The sequence below is a fragment of the Papio anubis genome, chromosome 4 (assembly GCF_008728515.1).
Source record: "Papio anubis isolate 15944 chromosome 4, Panubis1.0, whole genome shotgun sequence".
NCBI classification, from domain to species: Eukaryota; Metazoa; Chordata; class Mammalia; order Primates; family Cercopithecidae; genus Papio; species Papio anubis.
The window spans coordinates 81,447,388-81,468,338 of NC_044979.1; the positions used below are offsets into that span (position 1 = coordinate 81,447,388).

At 33.4% G+C, this 20,951-nt stretch overlaps 1 protein-coding gene across 3 annotated transcripts in view; it reads right to left on the bottom strand.

The window, feature by feature from the left end:
* The window catches only part of THSD7A (thrombospondin type 1 domain containing 7A), a 513,627-nt gene that overhangs the window by 100,509 nt on the left and 392,167 nt on the right, over window positions 1–20,951 (bottom strand). For all 3 annotated transcript variants that reach the window (XM_017956915.3, XM_017956916.3, XM_017956917.3), the window contains exons 9-11: window positions 16,573–16,688; window positions 8,741–8,873; window positions 7,394–7,497 (exon numbers count right to left, since the gene is read on the bottom strand). In XM_017956915.3, coding sequence (XP_017812404.2) covers window positions 7,394–7,497; window positions 8,741–8,873; window positions 16,573–16,688 — 353 coding nt within the window. The remainder of the gene's footprint in view (window positions 1–7,393; window positions 7,498–8,740; window positions 8,874–16,572; window positions 16,689–20,951) is intronic.

Consider the following 20,951-nt stretch of genomic DNA (forward strand, 5'->3'; position numbering starts at 1 on the left):
TTATACAAAATTTCCTGGAATATAACATTCTCAATACCCAAAGCCTTGTAAAAATCCTTCGCTACTTCTCATTTTTTAATGAAAACAAACAAACAAACAAAAACTATCCTTGCCCCTTTCCTCTAACTCACTCACAGAACCCTAGGCAGACTGGTCAATGAGCGGTTCTTAAACATAAAGATTTTACTTCTTGTCTTTTTGCTTGAGTCATCCTATATTTAAATGCTGTTTCTCTTTCACTATGCCCTATCAGTGGTTATATCTTTTTTTTTCAATTCTTCAGTGATTATTGTGTATATACACTACTAATGTATTATTATGACTTGTAACCCAAGTCATGTATACCTATAGTATCTTTTCTACCATACTAAGTTAACTGAATCTATTTGTTATACATTTTTAGTATCTCAAGAGGCTGGGCCTAGTACCGTGAAGGCAATGTGAAATATGTAGCATGCATTCAATAAATATTTATTTTATGAGAGAATGTATTATATTGAATTACATTCAAAAAGTTTGGATTGGTTTTTAGAAATCTGAGTTACCTGTTTTCACAGCTTTCTGAAAGAGCATAATATTAACACACATACAGCTCTCTACACTAAGATGATAGGAATTTTATTTAAAAGTATGGATCCTGCACTACTGCTATATACTGAGTTGTGTCTCCCTCAAATCCACATGTTGAAGTCGTCAACGTGATGGTGGTATTTGAAGATGAGGTCATGAATGTGAAGTTCTTATGATGGGATTAGTGCCCTTCTCAGATGAGACCTGAGTGCACTTTCTCTCTCTCTTACTCCCCTTGCTTTCTCTCTCCGCCTTGTTCCTTCTCTGCCATGTAAAGACACAGAGAGAAGATGGCTATTTGCAAGTCAGGAAATAGGCCTTCGCCAGGAGCCAAATTGGCTAGCACCTTGACTTTCACATGCACCAGAACTGTGAGAAATAAATTTTTGTTTAAGCTACTTGATCTAAAGTGTGTTGTTATAGAAGCCCAAGAAGCCTGATAAAACTATCAATACAACATTTTAAGCATTTGTTTTATAAAAGATTTCTAATGTTTCTACAGAAACACTTGATAAACTTAAAGAAAATACTCATTATGTAGCAGAGTAGCTAATCCAATTTAGAGAAGATTGGGCAAAAATTACTGGTGATTCTGGGAATAATTGATATAAAATTCTGCTTCACCATTATGTCACTTTTCGTTTCAAATGTAAAGGAATTGGGTCATAAATAAAAAATTCCTATATGCTTTTCAAACTTTCAGGAATATATAAATTTTCTTTTAAAGCACTTTGTACTCTAATATAATAGACCAGAAAAACTTTTCATATAGTTTTGACATAAACAAAATATAGATTTTTATCAAGACTGCATTTACTTGATTAGAAGAGACTCTATCTATATTCTTATTCCTGTGTCATTTTAACTCATTTCTGAATAAGGATGATTCTCACAAATTTGCTTTAGAGTGAATGTCAGTGCTGAGATTATAAGTAGTCAACAGTTCACAATTTTTAAAGAGACTCTTCCCAAATCTTCTGAAACATGTCATCACAGATAGTTCCTCCAATTGGAAAAATTCCGCTATTAATAGTATTAATAGTAAAAAAGAAAGTCTGTCTATAAAGGCCACTTTATTTTATTGTTAACAGGTGGTTAAAAGTAGGTGTGGGCCTAGGAGGTGTGGCTACTAAAGTGATAAAAAGGAATTTGTGTTATATTTTTCTATTAATATGGAAGGTTCTAGACATTGGAGAAGAACTGAATCATAATAGGTAACCTTTTAAGTGTTGTGCTGAATGATACATATTATATAAGACACACATTCTCTCTTTTCTATGTGTACTTAGTAAATTAACTCTGAATATCCAACTTTTGGGTATAATTTATCATGTTCTAGACAAAGGAATTTTGAGGCCTGGAATATTTTTCTCTCTTGTCTTCCACAGCTCATGTATTTTCTGGTTTCACCTTTAGCCCCTTTTTAATTTTATTTTTTACTACTAAAGTTCTTAGAGTCAACATTTTATTCCTAACCTCCCCCAAAAAGAATGCTGCAATTTCATCCTTAAAGGCAGATATTTTACTATCGTCCCAGTCTTTAAAATCTGCTACTTTCATAACTATAAAATGCTTCTTTTATTGTTGAATTGAATTTGTATACATCTTCCCAAGTGACAAGATAAATTCCACGGATTTTCTGATCCTATTGGGTAACGACTATTCAGTATTATTAGAAGTTATGACTACATCATTGGTCACATGGTTTTTGGTTTTAGATCAAGGGTCAGCAATTTTTTTCCGTAAAAGACTACATGGTACATGTTTTTCGCTTTGTAGGCCATATGGTCTGTCACAACTACTCAGTTTTGCCTTGTATCATGAAAGCAGCCATAGGCAATATGTAAAAACATGGCTGTGGCTGTGTTCCGATAAAACTAATTACAAAAAACAGGCTGCGGGCAGGATTTGGCTCACAGGCCATATAATTTGCTGGCTCCTGGTATGGACAAATAGATTGATAAGAGCCATGCAGTAAACATTTCTATCTCTAGAATCAGACAGTGGTAAAGTTAGCTATCTCATATCTTAGTTACATGATATTATTCAAGTGGGAGTACAAGGACACAATAATTTAATGTTAATAACATTTAAGTTAAATACTTTAAAAGAAATGCTTAAAGAATCTACAAATGCAAACTTTTTAGAGAAAAAAGAAATCTATTAATGATAAGGTATAATCGCTTTTACTCATATATATAATACAAGTTGCATTTTAGAGATCTTAGCTTTTTTATAACTTCAGCAATTCACTCTATGGAAATGTTACCCAAATTTCCATCTTCCATCCTACGCTATCTCTACAACTACGTTTCTACATTTCAGGTGCATACCTGGTTATTTCCACTCGGCTAATCCTGCCATGGCCTCACATATAAAATGTATAAAATACACTTTCCAAAATTAGCTCTACTTTTAGACCTAGAATTTTCACCAATGAAACTATTCTTACACTAAAAATGTTGGACTTAAAGAATCATAGATCAACTTCGACTCTTTTATTTTTACCTCTCTTCTATTGTCTGCTACTAATTCCCAAAAATATTTCCCTCTATCATATATCCACAATTTATTTATTTTTGCCTATTTATATTACTGTTGCTTCTACGACTTCAACCTTGCATTGCTACAGCAGCATACTAGCTGGCATTCAGGCCCAAGTGTCTTATCTTTCTAATTTATTCTGTACACGCTGACAGATAAAACACTGCTTTCATCAGGTCCTTGCTCATACCACTTATTGAACAAGGTCTAAAATACTGATCTTGACACTGATAGCCTTCCACAAAATCACCCCAGGCTCCAGATCACATCTTCAGAGCCCAATCCACCTACTTTTCTGTGAACACATTTAATGTTTTTGTTTTTCTTACCTCAAACACTTAGCTTATAGAATTGATCTTATTTCGTATTCTTTTATCCTCTCTACTTCCAATATTACGGTACAAGTCAAGTCCCAACCCATACTTTAAGTCTTTCCTCACTCTTCAACTTCAAATGACTGGCTTTGCAATTGATAAGCTTCAGTTTTTAGTTCTTACTTGTTAGGTGGCATTAACAGTGATCTAATTTCCCTAAAAAATAGAAGCTCTCTGGTTTAAAGATCTTCATTCTTTCCTAACATTTATAGCTTTTTCTACAGTCTTCTGAATGCAGTAACAGTGGAATGAGTAATTGAAATGAGAAATTCTGATATGCTAGACGGGACAGAGAGTAGCTTCTCTATAGTCTTTGTTTATTGTTTCAATGTTTGCTATAGAATTATTTTTTGTCATAAAAAATAGCAAAAGTCCACGGAAACTTTTCTCTTTCTCTTGATTTACCTTCGTCATTTTATAAATATTTTTTCCTTCTGTTTTAGAGATAAGAGAATGAGATAAAATGCATATGTTATAAGAAATATATTTAATATATATTTGTATTTTCCAATTCAGCATTCTAAAACTGTTACAATCCACACCTCTCTGTCCTTTCTTTTGAACATGGCCATTGTGATACCATGGAACTTTTAATGACAACACCGTAGCTTACAACATGATAGTACACCTTGACCAAATAGGGCAGTATTGTTTTTAATGACATGATATTTAATAGTTTTCATTTTTGTAATTCATTTTATTTTGAATTCTTGGTTTGGATGTTTTAGGAATTTGGACACTTGAAAAAAAGGTTTACCTCATAAGAACACAAGAGTTCTACTTTTGCCAAATGGAGTTAGAACATATGCTTTTCTATCTCCTCCTTCTTCACTCCTTCCTTTTCTCTTTCCTTCCTACTTTCCTTCCTTCCTCTCTTCCTTTTGTCCTTTTTTTTGCAGACTAAATCCTCAGAGAATCCTATTTATATATTCTCAATGAATTTTATTACATTTCTTTAAGTAAATAGCATTTCAAGTTATATGTAAGTAAAATGTGCATGAACTACAAAGACGTAATAGTAATAATTCAATTTTACCCACATAGTTCTATTTTATTTGGTTCTTTCTTCCTTTGTTAGTACTGGTAAATATATTCCCTCAAAAAATGTTATTGAAGTCTACACTTCACAATGATTTTTTCCTCAAACTATGACATGTATTTTATTTGATTCCATTATACGTTTTATAATTTTGTGTTGGAACGCAATAATCGGGTAGATTATAGGGATTCAAAAGTGATGCAAAGCATATTTGTAAAATAATAAGTTATATAATTAATATAGCAAGTAAGTTTATTTTACATCATAAATGTTAGCTATGACTTTCCTCAATGGATGAATTATATTCATTTATTATTTTAATTATCTATGTTTCAAAATGTTCAAATTGCAGCATGATGACACTTGTAATGATAATATTAAACATGTATTTCCTATTAAAATTGAGATTACAAAGAAAAAAATAACACAAGTTCATTTTTTTATTTAAGTCTCTGACCACATAAGTAAGGACAAAGATGAAAATAGGAAGAACTTGGCAGGTTAATAATGTGGAGTTCTGAAAACAGCCATGATCATCAAAGGAAGAAAATTTTGTCTTCTTGCAATTAGTAAAAGATACTTCTACACTCTTAATTTTCTCCATTTCATGTTTCTATAGAAATACAAGCTGTACGAAAAATCAGTCTTTCATCTACTAAGGCAATAAAAAGACTATCTTCATATGGAAGTTAAAGGAATTGTTCTAAATATATTTATGAAGATATCACTTGCTATAATGCAACTTTCACTTCCCAGATATCCTGAAAATGGATAAGATTGCTGAGGTACAGCAAGTTTTTTGACAAGTATGCCAAGATTAGGAAGCACTATGTAAGTACAGGCAGAGAAAGAGACACCAGTAATAGGAAATCAAAAATGGAACAATCAGAAAGATAGGAGAAAGTCATGCACTGAAGACGCTAAAGACCCTTTTATCACAGAGGGAGTGGGTAACAAGTATTCAATACCAGGTGGCCACCCAGGATGAAGAGTGAACAGTTTTCCGATTTGGAAATGCAAAGTTTGCTGGTAATCACAGAAAAAATAGTTTTGGTGCAGACTGTGTGTCAAAACCCGAAAGGCCCTATGTATACATTCACTTAGGTTGTGAACAAACAGGAAGAGGGAAGAAATGAACATTTAATGAAGACAACATGTGCCAACTGCTGTAAGGCTTTTGTGTTCTTAGCCTTAAAGGGAGGAAATGAGTCATCCAAGGTTGTGCAGCTTATACGTCATCGTTTGGAACTGAGGCTGTTTTCACGCTTGTGTTGCTTCTACTGTATCTTGTATTTCCTCCAGTGGTGTTTTATAAAAATATGGCTTTCATCTGCTTTACCTAATTTTATTTCACATTTCGATCTCTGGGTATTGTTTGTGCATCTACTATGAAAATTCGAATAATCCTAAAATATCAGTTGATCCAAACCCCTCTTTTTTTAATCTAAATAAACTAAGGTCCAGAAAGCCGAAGGGATGAGTAAGACACACTGTATAAGAATGGAGACTAAAACTTTTGTTTCCTGATTCCCAAACTCATGCTCATTTTCATTATAAACTCTATATAGAACCCCAAATATATGCAAATCTATGCCTGATTCAAGAAGGAGTTAGTAGGGCATGACAAGAAAATCTCATATCACTCAATTTCTTAAAGAAGGATTTGAAATGGAGGAGAATGACTTTCAGTTCTATATACCTAAGTCTCTATAACTGTAAAGGGAGTCACAGTTATGTTTTACCCAAAGTTGATGGTGGGAGATATATAATGAGAATTATGCAAATAAAAAGAAATCCTGAAAACTACTGCAACTAGGAATTTAAGGTTATTTGGAAACTAAGTTTTATGTTTCAGATGAGGACTTCTAAAAGGAAGATTATAAAAATAGGTTTTTTTCTTTTATTTTTTTTTATAAAATAGAAACTTTATTTTTTCTTAAAAAGGCAGTTTTTTTCCACTCTATAGAAAATGAAGTCCCAGATCAAATCAGCAAAAACTGGAAGTCTGCTCTATATGTTCAAATTTTTGTATCAACATGAAATACATAACTACACATGGGAGAGCAAAATATGTTTTTTATAAATTAAAGTTGCTTGCATATTCAATTATGTATTGTGCTACATTTTAAATATACAGCAGAAGCTATATGCTTTAAGTCAATATGAGTAATAATAATCATGTACTCTTTAAAGACTGAATTTGCTATGTCTGGAAGAAACAACAGACTCCAAATCTTGAGTTTATATATTCCCTATAATATCTAGTAAATAACGATGGCAATCTTGAACATTCTCATTACCCATTCCGCAAGATTCCATGTTATTTAGTGGTGCAGATTGCAGTCAAGTAAATAAGTCTACCATTTAAAAATCAGTACTGAATATGAACAGAGTTGTGGATAGCCATGAAAATGACAGAGATGTCATTCTGAGAACTTCTGAAAAAGTTAACTAATTCTATTACATTGTATGTATGCACATATATAATGCATATAGGCAAGGAGGTAAGAATCTTATTGCTTATTAAGGTGGCAAGCAAAATGCTATGGAATACCTTAATCTAAAAACAAACAAACAAACAATAAAGCTTCAGTGTACCATCTATGTCATAACTGAAAGCTTGGCCTGACTTTCTTTCAGATATAAATATGAGAAAAATTCAAGAGTTATGCGCTAATGCCAAAGAACATCGGGAACAGTGTAAAAAGACAAGTTTCCATGTCCTGATGTTTTGTGGAATGGCTCACAGCAGATTTATATCTGCTTTTCTCTGTTTGCAAAGCATGGTGTCCAAGTGACAAATGCATCAAAACCGTGGTTAAACTAGTGATGCTGGAGAAATGAACTGTGAAATGGCGCCTCCCACCTCTTGCCTGTCGCCCAGGCCCACAGCCTTCCTGTGCTCCAGGGCTGTCTTGTTGCACGCTCCAAGGGACTAATTGGCATCTGCGCCATTTGTGAGTCTTCCACCTACAAGACAAGAACAGAAGCCCAATGGAGAAGAAGCAAAAATACCAGGCAAATCACAGAGACACAGCAGTATGGAACCACGACTTTGACCACTGCAAACAGAAATTTATTTAACGATGCTCAGTTCTATCTAAATTTCATTTAGATCTCCACCTAGGCTTTAGAAGAAGTGACATTAAATATAAAAGTACTTTCTCTGGTAGTGAAGACAAGAACACATCATTGTCAAGTTCTATAGGACTCTATAGAAAACATTTAGAGTTTTTAATGATTAGGACTGCCAACAAATGCACCAGATGGCTCCAGAAGTGATGTATGCCATTTAAATAAAGTATATTTATTTTATTCAAGTTATGAAACTGTATTCAATTCATGAGTCTTTTGTATAGTGCTCTTTTGGGTAGCATTGTAGGAGTATCTCAGCAACTATAATTATAATATGCTTTACAAAAACAAATTCCAAAAATAAGTAAGTTTGAACCAGTAGTTGTCCATGTTCACGGTGTAAGCATACAATTATAGTATTTGTCATCTCAGAACTAAAGACTCATATATTAAGATGGCAAATTTGACAATGTCATCTTAAATATTTACTTTGTGATTACATTTTTCATTAATTGATGCCATAATACCTCATTTGCTGTCGGGACTGCAAATGTATACCACGTCAGGTTTCTATTAGATAATTTCTGTCTTAATCATGAGGAGGTAAAATTTCTCTAATAAATTATCAAGATGATATATAGCTTCAATAACTGTAATTTTACTTAAGGTGATCACAAATGAACAGAACATCTAAGCATCATTGAAATACAGATGTCATTTCCTGAGCCAGAATGCAAGCATTTATGAGAACAAACAGGTGCTCTTTGGAGCAGGGGAGAAATGCTTAGGCTATTCTTCTAAGTGAAAAAGAATTGCTTCCTAAAGCATACATGTTTCATAATTACTAATCACTTTTCAGCATTTCTTACATGTTATATCAACATAAGACATTTCCCCAAACTACTGGAGCTAACACCACACCTTGGAAATTTATACAAGTATTTGCTCCTTATACATCATTTCAGCAGCAGAGCAGCTCTCCTGAAGAGACAAGAATGGCAGCTACAGCCATAAACATCCCAACTCCATTAAGCCTGTGGAAGGAACAGTGTTGACTTCCTTTCCTTATCCTAGGAAAGAATGAGGAGTTGACATATTTGTTCAGCTCCTCCCTCATGATACCTTTCTCTAACCCTACCTGTAACTTTGGCACACTTGAGGTGCGTCGCAGGCCTTCTCTTCATAGAGGGGCTCTGTGCAGTCTCGGCCCCCGTTGGCTGGCAGTTGAATGATGACCCGATGCCTAGACTGCTTCCTGATACTGGAGTCCCCTGCAATGAAGCAGTTTTTTAACCTCTGTACTTTACACTGATAAGATAATCTCTAAGTACCAGTCTATGTGAAGAAATTACATTACCTCCAGCTACATGTGCTTTGACATCCCTGAGAGGCTTTACCTGGTCTAAACATTTCCAAAGACCATTTATATCGAAAACCCAATCAACTCCTATTTGAAAATAGAGAAAAAGTGAAGAGTGGAGAAAATAGTTCCACAGTCAATTAGACTTCCTAAGGTGCAGTTACAAAGTAATTGCTCTTTTGTATAATTCTTTCCCTTGAGGAATATGACAGACCTAATTAATTTATTTTTCTCTACCTTAAATTTATTTTCATGCTATTTTGCCTAGCCCTGTTTATCACATGGGACTCATACACATGTAATGAATCTTAAATTCAGTGCTATAATGTGAAATTTTATTTGTTATTCATTTAATTTGAAATGCATAACTTGTAAATTATTCTGGTCATTTATTATTCATGTTAAACAGTCTAAGATCTTCAATTCAGGTCGCATTCTAAACATTAGGGATCTAAGTAGTAAAATGAAAGTGGTTTCTTAGAGGCAGACACAGACTTTTTAGAGAAGCACTCAAAATAGCACTAATTACTATAAATAAGAAACTCTAAAGTATGTTAAAAATGGAAAAAATTAAGATATACTTTCAATAAAGACATCGACTTGACAGTACGACTGATATAAGGATTCAAAAATCTTTTAGTATAAGATCATATAGTGTATAAAACTTGCCAACCTTAATAAAATGTATTTCAACTAACATTACATACACTTTAAGGATGAATAGCTGCATGGCACAGGGTTTTACTTACTAAATAATTCTCTCAAGAATTACGTTAATAGAATCCTCCTGATGCATTTTCATTATTTGGAAGATCTTCAAATATTTGATACATAGACTATAGGAACAGAAATATTTTAAAGGATTAGCAGCTCCTAACAATTAACGTTTAATCAGAAACCAAATGAAACCTTTTTAAAAGATATGGTGGTGGCGGAGAAAGTATGATTTGATGATTAGAACATTCCCATAATGGAATATCCTTTCTCATTAAGTCAAGGATATTCTTCAGCATGGTCTGGGCAACTGACTCACTGCCATGTTTAGAGAGGATTTCTGTATTGGATGGGAGAATGGATCAGATCAGTGATTCCTCAGTGCCTGACTTCATAGGAGAATCTCTTTAACAACAACAACAAATGTCTGGGCCTATACCCAGAACTACTAAATCAGAATCTGGAAGCTGGGTTTGGGAATATGATATTTAAAAATCTTGCCAGGTATTTGGGATGAAGGGCCAGGTTTGAAATCTACTGTAATACATGACCTTGTATGACCTATCCCAATTTAAGATTCTGGTCTTCCATGTAACTTTTTAGAATTATTATTCCCATCGTGGGGTGTAATCTGTACTATTAATGATGGCATAACTATTTTAATGAATAAGCAGGATACTACAGATAATGGAGTAGGGAATTGGGGGCTAGAAGCATTGGGCAGCACAGAATTAAAGTATTTGAAAATATTGTCATGGACTTTTAACTGTAACAGTAGTTTGAATGCCAGCTGCAACTTTTACATGTTAAATATAATTTATCTAGGGAAGATCTAAGAAATGTCAATAGGACTTTTAATAAATTGCTAATGCAGTCTCCATCTATTATATTGTCCAAATGACCTGTATTTTAAGGCCCAGGTGATAAATTCCTTTAATAATTCAGAGCCAGGGAAAATTTTGTTTCCCTTGACAATCTGTTAAGAATCCATTGTAGTTCTATTTTTTGCTTTGGTCACCAGAATCTCAGAGCTAATTTTCTTCTCAATTGCAGGAGCTTGCCTCAGCTTTGATTTGCTAACATAATTTTCCTCTCCCTCTTCCTTTTACCCCCTCCCCTGTTCACTGCCTGGCTTTGCCCTTCTTTTACAATTTCTATTGTTTTTTTTTTCTTTTATGCTTATGATCTGTCTATAATCTTTTTTTTTTAAAAGTATACAAAAGAAATAATCAGACTCATCATTTGTTTAGCTTGGGGAAGCAGGGAGGTTTCTGTTTGCTTGTTTTTTAACGGGGAGGTAAGACGTAAAGGGCTCAAATGGGTTTTTGTTTCCCAGTTGGTCAAAATTCTTAGAGGCAATTACTCTCCAATCTGCAGAGAGAGGACAGACACAGGATTAAGACCAAGGGATCTGGGGACTGGTGGAGACAATGAATTCAGCATTAGTGGCACCTCATAGACTAAAGCTCCTAGTTATTAACTATCTAGGTGGCACCTGGTGCATAGCCAGGGCTGTTTTACTTGAGGAAGCAGCTACCAAACATTAATGTTTCAATTCTATTTTGTTTGTTGATTTGAAAGAAAAAATGTCACTTAGAATACATTTCTGAAACATTCTCTTAACACCTTCTCATCACAAACTCCACAAATTAGTACTAGATATTGAAGACTATGATGACTCTTTTAACGTCCTTAATGGATTCCAGAGTGGCAATCCATTTATTCTTACAAAAAGTTCATATTCCTTAACCTGGCACAGCCCACAGGATAGAGATTGTGAACTGATTAAAGTGGAACTCTTCAAAGCTATGACACCCTGAGAAGAAGTTTAATGGGGTTACACAGGAAGTGTCATGACATCCATGTTTTTACCCATTGGGAGGTCTGTTTCTTCTCAGATTGTAGTTAAGAAATTGCTTGTGCACTCAAAGTTACAGCGCTGTAGAGCTCTGCCAGGTTATAGAGCCCTCAGATCAGAAAGCAGAAAAAAAGGAAGCTATACAGCATACATTGAAAGCGAAAAAATGAAAGTTTCCTCACTAATAACTTGAGCTGGCAATTTTGGAATTTTATACCTTTCATCGTCCCCTGCTTGTATTTAGACTCATTTTATTATATGTAGTTGACATATTTGTAGTGTTTCTATTCATCTGTGTGTTTTATACCTAAGAGTCACACATAGTAAGTGCTTAATAAATATTTGCTGAATGCACAAACATATTTATTTCACATCTTCTCAACTAGATTATTAGTTAGCACCTTCTATTTCTTTCCACTTATTCCTTTATAATGGTAAGCGTGTGGGTACCAATGCTGTGCATTGAGGATTAGTAAAAATAAGCTATCACTTTGTTTTCACTGGAAATAATAAGTATGGGAAAAATAAGGGCACCTGCCTGTGATGTTTGTGCTTAAAAATGCCTATCCAGGATAGGAATGGAAAAAACAGATTGTACATCTAGCAAATAATTATGTGATGATGGGGTACCGAGATTCAGAAGGTATGTAATCTCTCACACAGTTATAGCATTTTCAGATATCTTAAGACATTCAAAATAAATTTCACCAGAGAAATTACTTGATGAAAAGGATTTAAAAGGCAGGCAAAACTGATTCATTAAACTGGATATGGGATGGATTGCAGGTTGGAGCAGCACAGTAACAGGAAATTGAAAGGGAAACGTTTCATGCAAGAAGCAAAATGTAAAGGTAGTATTCAGATCTTTGGTGGTAATTCTAGTGTTCTAGTGATTCAGGACATGAGGAATAAGCCCCTGCAATATTCCTTCTATCTTTCAACACAATAAATGCAGTGAGAAAAAAAGGAGCAAACAGAATTTGAGCAATCAAATACATTATTTGATCAAACGTATTGATTTTTTAAAATTAGAGGTACAAATAATTTATGTGCATAAATTATTTCTACTTTTTAAAGTGCCCTTTGTCAAAATTTACAAAAATTTGAAAAACACATTAGCAAATGTACTGGTCTGAGGATTCAACTACGTTCCACTTAATACTGATCTTTGCCAGCATTGATTTTTCAAGGGATATTTTAGAAGAAGGCTGAATAACATTTCAAACAACTCTTTTAGTTCTTCCTGAAATCCTGCTATTCTGTTTTATTTTCTGCAATAGTATTGTGTATTTTACTTTTTTAAAGTGATTTTAAAAAGAAGGGTAGTCCCACATTTTAATAAGTCCAACATCCTTGTAAAAGTTAGACTTTACTCGCAGAGTTAAGTAAAAAGAACCACCCTATCTTTGAATTAATTTTCTGTTGCTATTACCTGTCTTTGAACATTCAACTTTGTTTAGCATTTTTAAATAGTGTGTGTAAATTGGTATAATTTCAAAATGATACTTGGATTATTTCCATTTCTTATCAAATACTGAAAAAAACTAACCTCATGCCATTGCTTTATTTTCTTCACAACAAAAGGCTAGCTTTCTATAACACCATTGTCTCTTTATTCTCAGTTACAGCAGTCTACAGGCAAAACAGAAAAAGCTTCTTCTAGAGCACAAAGCATCTTGGCACTGCTATCCAACAATGACCCCTTCTATCACTCCCCAGTCTTTAAAAAATTTTTATTTCCTCAATACACCATTGTAGTGATTCTTTTAAAATCGGAGTGCCTAGGTTTAGGGTTTCTGAAAACCTTTTGTTCTAGGAGAAACAACATGAGCTGCCAAATAAAACAGTCAGCACTCATTGCTTGCTCCGGATGACATGACCTGCATTCAGGGAAACACCGCTCTGCCTCTTAGAGAGCCTCTTGCTTCCAAGAGAACCAATTCCTGAGTTGGCATTTTTGCACTCCTTTGCCACCACCATCCCAGGAACACCAGGAAAGAATAGTATCCTAGTGGTACCATGCATTTTTACTTACAGAGGTTTCCTACCTTCTCCCAAGAGACCAACCCAACTAAACCCCTTATGCCTCACATGCCAGTCACTCATCACAAGAAATGAGCCCTCCCCAGCTCAGGTCACCTAGACCCACAGCACTACCTACATGCACAACACGATTCAGCTTCTCATTCCTTTACATCCTCTAGCCCTTCTACCAATGTGCCAACTGGAACACATGGTCTCTCATATTCAGTCTCTTCTGGAAAAGTTTCCTTCACATCTTGGGTTCCAGTGGGCTGGTCGTTCCAAAATCACATCTTTCTCATGGTCATTTAAGGCTTTCCTGATGTCTCCAGTCCTCACTTGGAATTCTTTCATGTGGTCCATCTTTCAAGAAGATCTCTTGCACCTCCTTTTCAATATGATTTTCCTTAATATATTTGCTCTGACATGATTATTCTATTCCCTTCCTTAGAGCTCTTTCTGTTTTACCATTAAATTTTGTTATTGAACCATGTAAGTCTTACATTATCTGGGCTGTGCAGAAGAGTTCTATATGTTAAATGCAGTTAAAAGCTTTCTTGATGTCTGGGACTGTGATTTCTCTACATGACCATTAGTGCCCTAGTTATATACAGAAATCAGTAAATAAGTAATAAGTATTTATACATATATACACAAATAAGTACTGACTCAGTTAAGACCTGTGTAGCATTCACAATCTAGTCATTCTCATCTATCTGCTAAGAAGTTTTTTTAAGTGCTTTATGTGAGTTATCACAGTGTTTTACATTTTTTATTTTATAAATGATCAAATAGCAAAGAGTAAATCATTTTCTTCATACTGTAAAAATCACAAATTTAAAAATCATGTTATTTTCTTTTCAAGTGTGGTTTCTTATGAGTAAAAAACCTCCATTTTTTCTTTCCTTTCCAGATGTATATAATACGTAACAAAATCACAAATGTGTTTTCAAGAACTTAAGAAAAAAATTTATAGGCTATTAAAATGGTTCCTAATTCCTGGATACATTCCAATATCCAAAATTAGTTTTAAATAAAGGTCTAAAGAAATGAGAAAATTTCTGATTCTTCACTCTTATTAGTGATTACTCTAGAATCAATTTAATAAAATATTTTCTGTTCTTTTAAAACTTTACTTCTTTGAAATACTTTAGATCAAATCAACTTTTTTAAAAGAGTAATTTACACAATATAAGAAAATATCCAAAATAAGGGAAAGGCAAAGTCTTTGCACTCTCAAAATTTTCACTTAAAATTTGTTTTAGACTATTAATAATTTGGTTATAAATGTAACTGCACATGTTTTGGAATTATTAATAAATGAGCATATTCTATATAAACACAAAAGATCAAGTATAAAGGCATCAATAATAAAATTTATAAGTGTGTTAATTCTATGTAATTAATAATGCTTTTTAATTGAATTAATTAATAACCAACAATTGCCACCTATAATTGCCATCATAGGTAAAATATTAATCTATAAGAAAGTACATTTCTATTGCCAACTGTGACCAATGTTATTTAGCTTAAAAAAAAGGAATAAGAAAAGAAAATCTGGATTAAAATGTCATGCAATGACATTGCATAGCAAGCTTATGCCATTAACATGTTTATAAAAGTTAATGTTTATAACTCCCTTTAATTTGCCAAAAGCTATTTAAATTCATTAAGAGACTCCTAAATAAAAATATTTGCAGTGGTTCATGCCTGTAATCTCAGCACTTTGGGAGGCTGAGATGGGTGGATCACTTGAGGCCAGGAGTTCTAGACCAGCCTGGCCAAAATGGCAAAAACCCATCTCTACTAAAAATACAGAAATTAGCCAGGCGTGGTGGCGTGTGCCTACAGTCTTGGTTACTTGGGAGGCTGAGGCACGAGAATTGCTTAAACCCCAGAGGGTGAGGTTGCAAAGGGCTGAGATTGAGCCACTGTACTCCAGCCTGGATGACAGAGCAAGAGACTGTCTTAAAAATAAAATAAATTAAAAGCAATAATAATTTTCTATCACTTCTCAGTTTGTGTTTAATTTTATTTGATATTTCAAGGGTATTAAATCGGAAACCATCAAAATAAAAATCATGTTTCAACTATACAAAAATATAATAATACAGTAAAAGTATCCATTATTAAATTTATAATACCTAAAGGATTTGAATAGATTTTGACAACTTAAAGTACTTATTTGTTAAGCTAGAAGTCGACTCTTAATTGAACCTCTCTAGTAAGTGTTAAGAAACATGAATAAAATAAAATCATAAAGGGAATTTAGAAAAAATTATCTGTATTTGTTGAGTAAGATAAGAAATAGGAGACAGTGTCATTTGTAACACTGCAGGAAAATTTATTCAGTTATTGCATAAGCCACCTGGAGGATGTTGATACCTTTCTCATCGGCAGTGAGAAAAGACCCTGTCCCAGAGGGTAAAGAAATAATTATCAAAGTATTTGACTTGATACTAACAAGTCTTTGTCTGTAAGTAATAAAAGCAAAACTAAGACAAACTGGGAATAAATATTCATAAATTCCTCATGACACATTACATGTTGGCAGAGAAACAATTTGGCCATTTTTTCTCTTTCTTTTATTCCTATTCTTGGGGCTGCATAATTGAATCTGCAGCAAATCTGGTCCCATGTTATTTTTTGCCATTAAGTAGGTTGAAAGCCATGTGTACTGATAAAAGCACTGTATATCATTTTAAAACACATAAACCACGATATATTCTTTCAGAACTAATGTGAAAGTGAACATTATTAATACAATAAGATTCAGAATCCTTCACTTTAATCCATATCATAAAATTTCAAGCCAGGTTTTGGCATAAACCTCACTTGTCTGATTCTAAAGCTATGTTATTTTCTAGAGGGAAACTAACATTGTATGGCATGCATGTCAAATCAGGTTTACACAGCCCTGTGCAAAACTCACAAACGTTGCTAGGCCAGAAGACCTCAGAAGTCTACCAAGGGGGTTTTTTTAGGTGAACAGCCTTCCTAACTCTGCAGACCATACCTTCTTTACACGAAGAGGGGCATGATGTCCAGTCACTATATGGGGTCACAATACAGTCCTTCTTACAAGGAAGCAGACAAGGCCTTACAGTTTCAGGTCGAAGGCTTTCAGGACATCTAGAAAGGCAAAGGGAAATTATTAGGCTTCAATAGTAAGGCAGAAGATCAGATAATTTAATTTCTCTAGAATTTTCACTGTTAAAATTGCAAAACAACTCACTCATCTGTATTATTTAACTTCCAGGAGTCTTCCTTTCTGCTACAGGCAAGAACTATACAACTAAATTGATTGTTTCAAACTGGATCTCAACAAAGCTTCTCAAGGCAAGATGTGCAGATTTACTAATAGCAATGATGCTATTTAGAAACAAATATAACACTTACACCTTATCCTCTTATTATAATCTCTCCATTAATAAGTATTTATATTCTAATATATTTTAAGAAAAATTTTGTGAAAATTTAAATTATGAATAAGGATCTAATTCTATGATATATGTTTGTATGACTAAATAGGCTTTTTGCCTATTATAAGTTTCCAGGTTATTACACACTTTATTTTTTCAAATAAGTATTGTGTAGAATAACTTTATAGTGGAGTGTATTCTTTCATGGTACATGCTCAAAACACAATACTGTATTAAGAACTGTATATTTAATAATACATAAGATAATAAAAGTGTATAAATCAATCTGATAAGCATTTTTTTGCTTTATTCCTGCTTTTACTTAGTGTATCTATTTGTGTTTTCTTTTCCATTAGTCCTTAGTTTTAAATCATGGGATTTAATCTTTTTATGTTTTTATAAACTACAAATCTTTTTTTGGAATAAAAATAGTGAATATAAATAAAGGTAGTAAATCAGTAGTTTAAAGAAAAATACTGTATGCTTGACATAAATTATAGTAAAATTAACTATTATTTTCAAAATAACAGCAAAAATATATCATTTATTGGGAACACAAGAGAAAGATAAGGATGAAGAACACTGAAATGTCTAACTTCATATAAGCTTTCACTTCTTAAGAGATAATAGGAAGCTGATGTATAGGTTTTAAATATACTTATTCAAAATACATTTAGTATATAATTTTTTACACTTGAGCTTAGCCAAAAGGCTGAGAAGTAATAATTTTTAAATTTCCCAATTCTCTGCATTTTCATGATCTGATGCTACTATTATTAGAGATAAAATGCTGATCATGAGCCTTAACACTAGAAAAAGATGTAGCTTAGAAAAGCAAAATATAATAACATCATTCATATAATTAAAAGTATCAAGTAACTTATGCTGATTCCTAAGCAATTCTGTTTTGAGGCCATATAAATCCCTGCCATGTACGCTAACAGGCAATGAAAAAATAATCTAAACAACTAGTATAGTTCTTGCTAAAATAAATTGGCAAATCAGTGGGAAATAAGATTTTAAAATACTTTATATAAGAGAATTCAAATATTTTATAGATCCAGATAAACTGCCTTTTGTCAAGTAAGTTAATCAGGTTTTCAGAAGTGAACTATGAGTAAAAAAAAGCAACATCACTAATCTATTTCCCATAATTTCTTTATAGTATTTTGCTGATACTTCATTTTTGACATATCTTGTATTATAATTATTTATGTAAATTTTCTTTCTCATACATAAATATTATGCTTTATTCAATTATACAGATCCATGCTCTCCTCTATTACTTTAAAACCCTACTGTTCATTTGGAAGTAAATTTTAAAATATATAAGATTCAACATTTCAAAAATAATTTTTGATTTATCTTGAGCTGAAATTTTCCTAATTTCTATGACTATTCAAAGTCACGGACAACAAATAAATTTAGATTTGAATCATAGAAGCAAATGTATTATTATAATTTAGATTGTAAATCAGTAGAATTACAATTTAACCTGCATTCTTAACCAGGGAACATTACATGGCAAAACTCCACATATAATTCAGTTAATTCTTCTGGAACTATGAGATTATTGGTCAGTAATTATGATTGTCAGCACTTTTGTTCAATAAGGCAATTTTATAACTTTAACAATGTGAGAGCATTACTCAGTTGCATGCCCCTCAGATATTAGCCCTGAATAAATCAATGAAATTTATAATGTTATCATTGACAACCTCCAAATATTCTGTTTTAGTTGAGAAATAGTCACAGCAAGATACTTGGCTAACTGTGGAGAACAAAATTACAAACAACAAAGTTGTTAAATGAACACACAAAGGTAAATTATACAGCCTAGATTACATCCAGTAAAATGAATTTGGACTTCCTTTGGCAAGGCAATTGGTTCAGTCAACATGCTTCTTTTATCCTTTGTACTGTTTGTATTTAGTGTTTGCAGTTTAAATCAAGGAATCGATTCCCCCCCAAATCTTATTCAAGGTCAAATTAAACAGATGTGATAGGAGTTGAAGTTTGTTACCGGGAGGATAGATAAGATCAATAACATTGACTTTACCATTCCACAGTAATCTGTTTTATTAAGAGAAGTTTAAAACAAATTTTCAATTTGCATTTTTTGGTTCAAATATCTAGTATTGGAAACCATTCACTGAATTTAACCTAGCATGTAGAGAGAAAGGCAATAATATTTTCTTTTGAATTCACAGTATTTGCTTGATTTTCTGGAATCTTAAAGGCAAAGTGCATCCATTTGATTTAACAAGTCTATAGATGTATGCAGGTCACTGAATGAACGCTGCAAGGGCAAAGCGAATTTTAATGAATTATTGTGGTAGTACGATGTGGGACTTCAGGATACCCTTCCTACTGATTTAATGCTGTTAATCCAGCAGGCTCTTTCACATATAGGCTTGTACATATGTACATCCATTACTCAGGAAAAATATTTTGTAGCTTATAGAAGTGAGGAAAATGTCAACAGCAACATTTGAAAGGTGATTAACCGTGGGACAGGAACAGAATGAGCTCACTGGTAGAAGCTCAGCACGATAACCCTCATCCGGCATCATAACAGGTTGGTCCTGTGCCTGGGTAGTGAATATTTCTTTTTTTTTTTTTTTTTTTTTTGAGACGGAGTCTCGCTCTGTCGCCCAGGCTGGAGTGCAGTGGCCGGATCTCATTGTTCTTGATCCAGCAAGAGTCAGAATCCTCCAGGACTTGGGACATCTGCTCTTGCTGTTACCACGTTTGAATTTTAATATACTGCACATTAATTTCCTGAGTTAGATTCATCACAGCCTTAGCATAATTTCTATTAAAATATTGGTTTGAGACTACCTATTAAACATGTGAAATAGTCTTTCAATTTATTCAAATCTCATTGGCATGTTTTCCGTGTTTCCTAATTTCAAGCAATATAAACAAAAATTGTGAGGCAAAATATCCCTAATGTCTGGAACCCTGGGCAGATACAAACATCTCATAATGGGATTCATATTTGTTTCCCTGGAGTTTTTCATGCATCAGAGACATTATTTCCATTTTCCTGGAACACTAAGGAGCAGCTGAAATTTTTAAGAAAAAAACCAATTTCTAACATTTATTGAGTGCTTAGATTACTATTAGATTTTTCATTAAATCCTTTCAACAGATTTTGAAAACTGTTAGCCAGAATAAAAGTTAGGTAGCATGCTGAAGATTACACACAATATTTAACCACTTGGCTGAGTATTTAGAAAATATGAGGCTACTTTTAAACCCATGCTAAAAAAAATCGACTCATTTATCATTTCTTATCTCACATGGCTAAGGCGATTTGAATTTTTAAAAAATATGTTAAGTTTTGAAAAATAGAGGTTTTTCCCCTCAATTTTTTTTAGAGTTGATTTATTTTCTCTATGAATTGATTAGCTCAGTTATGCCATTGTTTTTCTTTATATTTCTCACAAGGCACATATAATATGCCAACTCTCTGGTTCCTTGTTCTCCCCTCCAGCAAAGTGTTTGCCTTGTTATTACAGTACTCATAAGCACCCTGAGAATCTGATAGTTTTTCTACTTATAATAACACTCATCCTATCCCAAGGCTCTCTCTTGGAAGTAAATGGTTTTTACTCTAACCACTGAAAGACATAGTAAATATGCTTCGGTATTTTTCATATAGTGTTGTCTAGGGGAAATGAAAGGCAGATCATACAAGGCTTCTACCCAATTAAACTAGATTGGACAGCCTCCATAGCCTAGGGGTATATAGGAGGTCATGGATGACCTACACTGCCAGGACTTAGTACACTGTCATTATTGATCAGCCAGGCTTACAGCAAGCACTTCTTTCATTGCCTCACTAGCTTAATAAAAGCAGAAAGTGCTACTATAAAACAGAAAGTAGGTACCAGATAGAAAGATTTCTACAGAATTTATGGTTCCCCAGTACAAAACTCAAAGCTGTTATAGCTTTATCAGTGGCTGA